Here is a 2976-nt window from a genome sequence, read left to right on the forward strand (position 1 = left end):
GAGATTCAGAAGGAACTAAGCATCTCCATATGCTTATCTGAAATTCTCACCAACGAATTACATAAGTATCTCTATCTTTATTTTATATTTTATTTATCTTTTAATTATCAAATCTCCATAACCAATTGAATCTGCCTGACTGAGATTTACAAGGTGACCATAGCTTGCTTCAAGCCGACAATCTCCGTGGGATCGACCCTTACTCACGTAAGGTTTATTACTTGGACGACCCAGTGCACTTGCTGGCTAATTGTGCGAAGTTGTGACAAAGAACTAAGATTATGAACGTGCGTATTAAGTTTTTAGCGCTGTTACCAAGGAATGAACGATCACGATTTTGCATACCAATTTCCTTGCACTAATTTATACATTTGTTAAAATTAGGCCTTTTTGCTATACCGTATAAGATCTGATAGTATTGGTCAATATTAATAAACAACTTTTTATAGTTATACGGTCTTATCCATTCTTGAAGGTATATGTGATAACTGCTACATTGCTCATAGCATCTCTCGTTGTCTTTGAATAGATTGGCAGCAAGTCCTGACAAGAAGGTTGAACTTCTGTGTCAGATTTCTCTTCAAGTGCGCCATTACCATTTAGCTTTGAGCTTTAGGTTGTGGTGTATCAAATCATGCCAGCATTTCCGAGGAAGGACCATGATGCTGCTAACCAACATTTCTCATGAATTTTGGCATGGATGGTTGTTAGTCATTACTGCTAACTATGTGATATACCATGTATCCAGTGAGACATGTACCATATCCAGTCACCAATAGAGGTGATTAAATGAGCAGCTCCTACCACCTGTGAGTTTTAATTGTTGCCTTTTGGTGCTTTTGTGTTATCATGGTGACTGGTTGAATACTGGTTATTTAGATGTTCCTAGTTGAATACCTTACTAATTCTTTGCTTAGACAGAATTGAAGTTGAAACTAAGATTTAAAAGAAAGTCAGTGATTTTTATTATCCTTTTTATAATCTTTCTATTAAAGCTGGTTTTCAATTGATTAGGCAAAGAGAGCTGGTTAAAAGTTGAAGAGCCGAATTGTAGCGGAGCAATCCATACATAAATGGTCTCATATAATTGAGCGATTGAGAACTTTGCTTTATTCTCTTTGCTGTATTATTGTATTTCATGTGAGCTAGGCTCTATTTGTTTTCTTTTGATCATTAACTATGTGATAATCATTGATGTAACATAGATTTGTAGTATTTGTGTTGTTTGAATTTGTATTATACTTTATTACATTTCAAGAGAACTTTGTGTATAAATATTTAATTATATTGAATTTAATGAAATTCTTCATTTTGTAGTAATTGATAAAATTTGAAATTTTAGAAAAATGATAGGTGGTTATTTCTAAAAGAGTGAGTGTAATTAAAAAATCTTAAGATTTTAGCGGCAATAGTAATGGCAACTAAAAGTGAATAATATTACAATTTTAAAATTATTTTTAGTGGCAATATAAATTGCCGGTAAAATGAGTTTTGGTGGCAATAGTAATGGCTACTAAAAGTGAATAATATTGAAATCTTAGAATTACTTTTGGTGGCCATATAAATTGCCAAAAAATGGCTGCTAAAAATTATATAGTTTTTGCGGCCATTAAAAAGGTCTTTACCGGCAAATGTTATAATTGCCACTAAAACCTTTTAGCGGCAAAGCATAAGACGGCTAATGTCTAATTGCCGGTAAATGTATTAGAGGCTATTTTTATTGCCGCTAAAAGCAAAATAAATGGCTGCTAAAAGTGATGTTTCTTGTAGTGAGCATACTCTGTGTGTGACTATGTGCTACTTAGGATATCAGACTGGTATGTGTAGCATACGTATTTTGTGAGCATGCATTTGGGACTTTAAAGCATTAAACTTGAGATATTGAGATTGATCACCTTAATATCAATTATTTGGTGTGAATAGGGACCAAATGTCGTCTCAAAGATCCGAGCGAGGTGGCCAGAGGGAAAATCTTAGGACGGAACCGATGTAAGGACCTCGAGATGGAAGCTCGGGTGCTGGTACAAGCAATGCGGGTCAATACTACAGGTCTATGACCCCTACTGACTTCCTCAGGAGTGGTTCACCTCAGTTTAATAGAAATGTCAATGCGTTGGAGGCTGATCGGTGGTTTCGAGATGTAGAGAGATTTTTGTACACTCAGCACGTTCCTGAAGTACAGTCAGTGGAAATAGTGACCCACATGATGGAGGGAGATGCTCAGAAATGGTGGCAGGAGTTATGTCATACTTTGCAGACAGAGTTAACATATGTTCCTTGGAATAGATTCAAGACGAAATTTTACGAGAAATATTTCTTGCATGCATTTTGCACTGCAAAGGAGTTGGAGTTAATGCAGCTGAAGCAAAAGAATATGTCGGTTGCTGACTATACCCGTGAATTCAACAACCTGTGCCGTCTCTCAAGAGTTTGTCAAGGAAATCCAGCTGACTATGAGGAGTGGAAGTGTGCTCAGTATGAGAAAGGACTTAGGAGAGACACATTTAACTACGTGTATCCGCAAAGGTTAACGAATTTCATTGAATTGGTTAAGAAAAGTCAATTTGCAGAAAATCACTCTATGAAGTGGGCGATGTTACAGGAAGGCTATGGAGAGACTGCTCCAGATGAGTCGCATAGAGCCGGGCTAGGTGAATGTTACGTGTAAGGTCCCACATCGGTTGGAGAGGGGAACGAAGCATGCCTTATAAGGGTGTGGATACCTCTCCCTAGCATGACGCATTTTGACGAGTGAGTGTGGGGGGCTTCGGCTAGTATCCCTATCGTCAAAGGCAAAACCGTGAGGCCTTGTGTGCCAAAGCGGACAATATCATGCTAGCGGGTGGTCTGGGCTATTACAGATGGTATCAGAGCCAGAACCCGGATCGATGTGCCAGCGAGGGCGCTGGACTCCCTTAGAGGGGTGGATTGTAAGGTCTCACATCGGTTGGAGAGGGAAACGAAGCATGCCTTATA

The 2976-nt window shown here is 38.2% G+C and overlaps 1 protein-coding gene across 1 annotated transcript; it reads left to right on the forward strand.

Annotated features, from left to right (window-relative positions):
- Positions 2054 to 2668, forward strand: LOC107620331. Its single transcript, XM_016322510.1, has one exon. The coding sequence runs from the start codon at positions 2054 to 2056 to the stop codon at positions 2666 to 2668; it is 615 nt and encodes a 204-aa protein (XP_016177996.1).

This window comes from Arachis ipaensis, chromosome B10 (genome assembly GCF_000816755.2).
Source record: "Arachis ipaensis cultivar K30076 chromosome B10, Araip1.1, whole genome shotgun sequence".
NCBI lineage: Eukaryota > Viridiplantae > Streptophyta > Magnoliopsida > Fabales > Fabaceae > Arachis > Arachis ipaensis.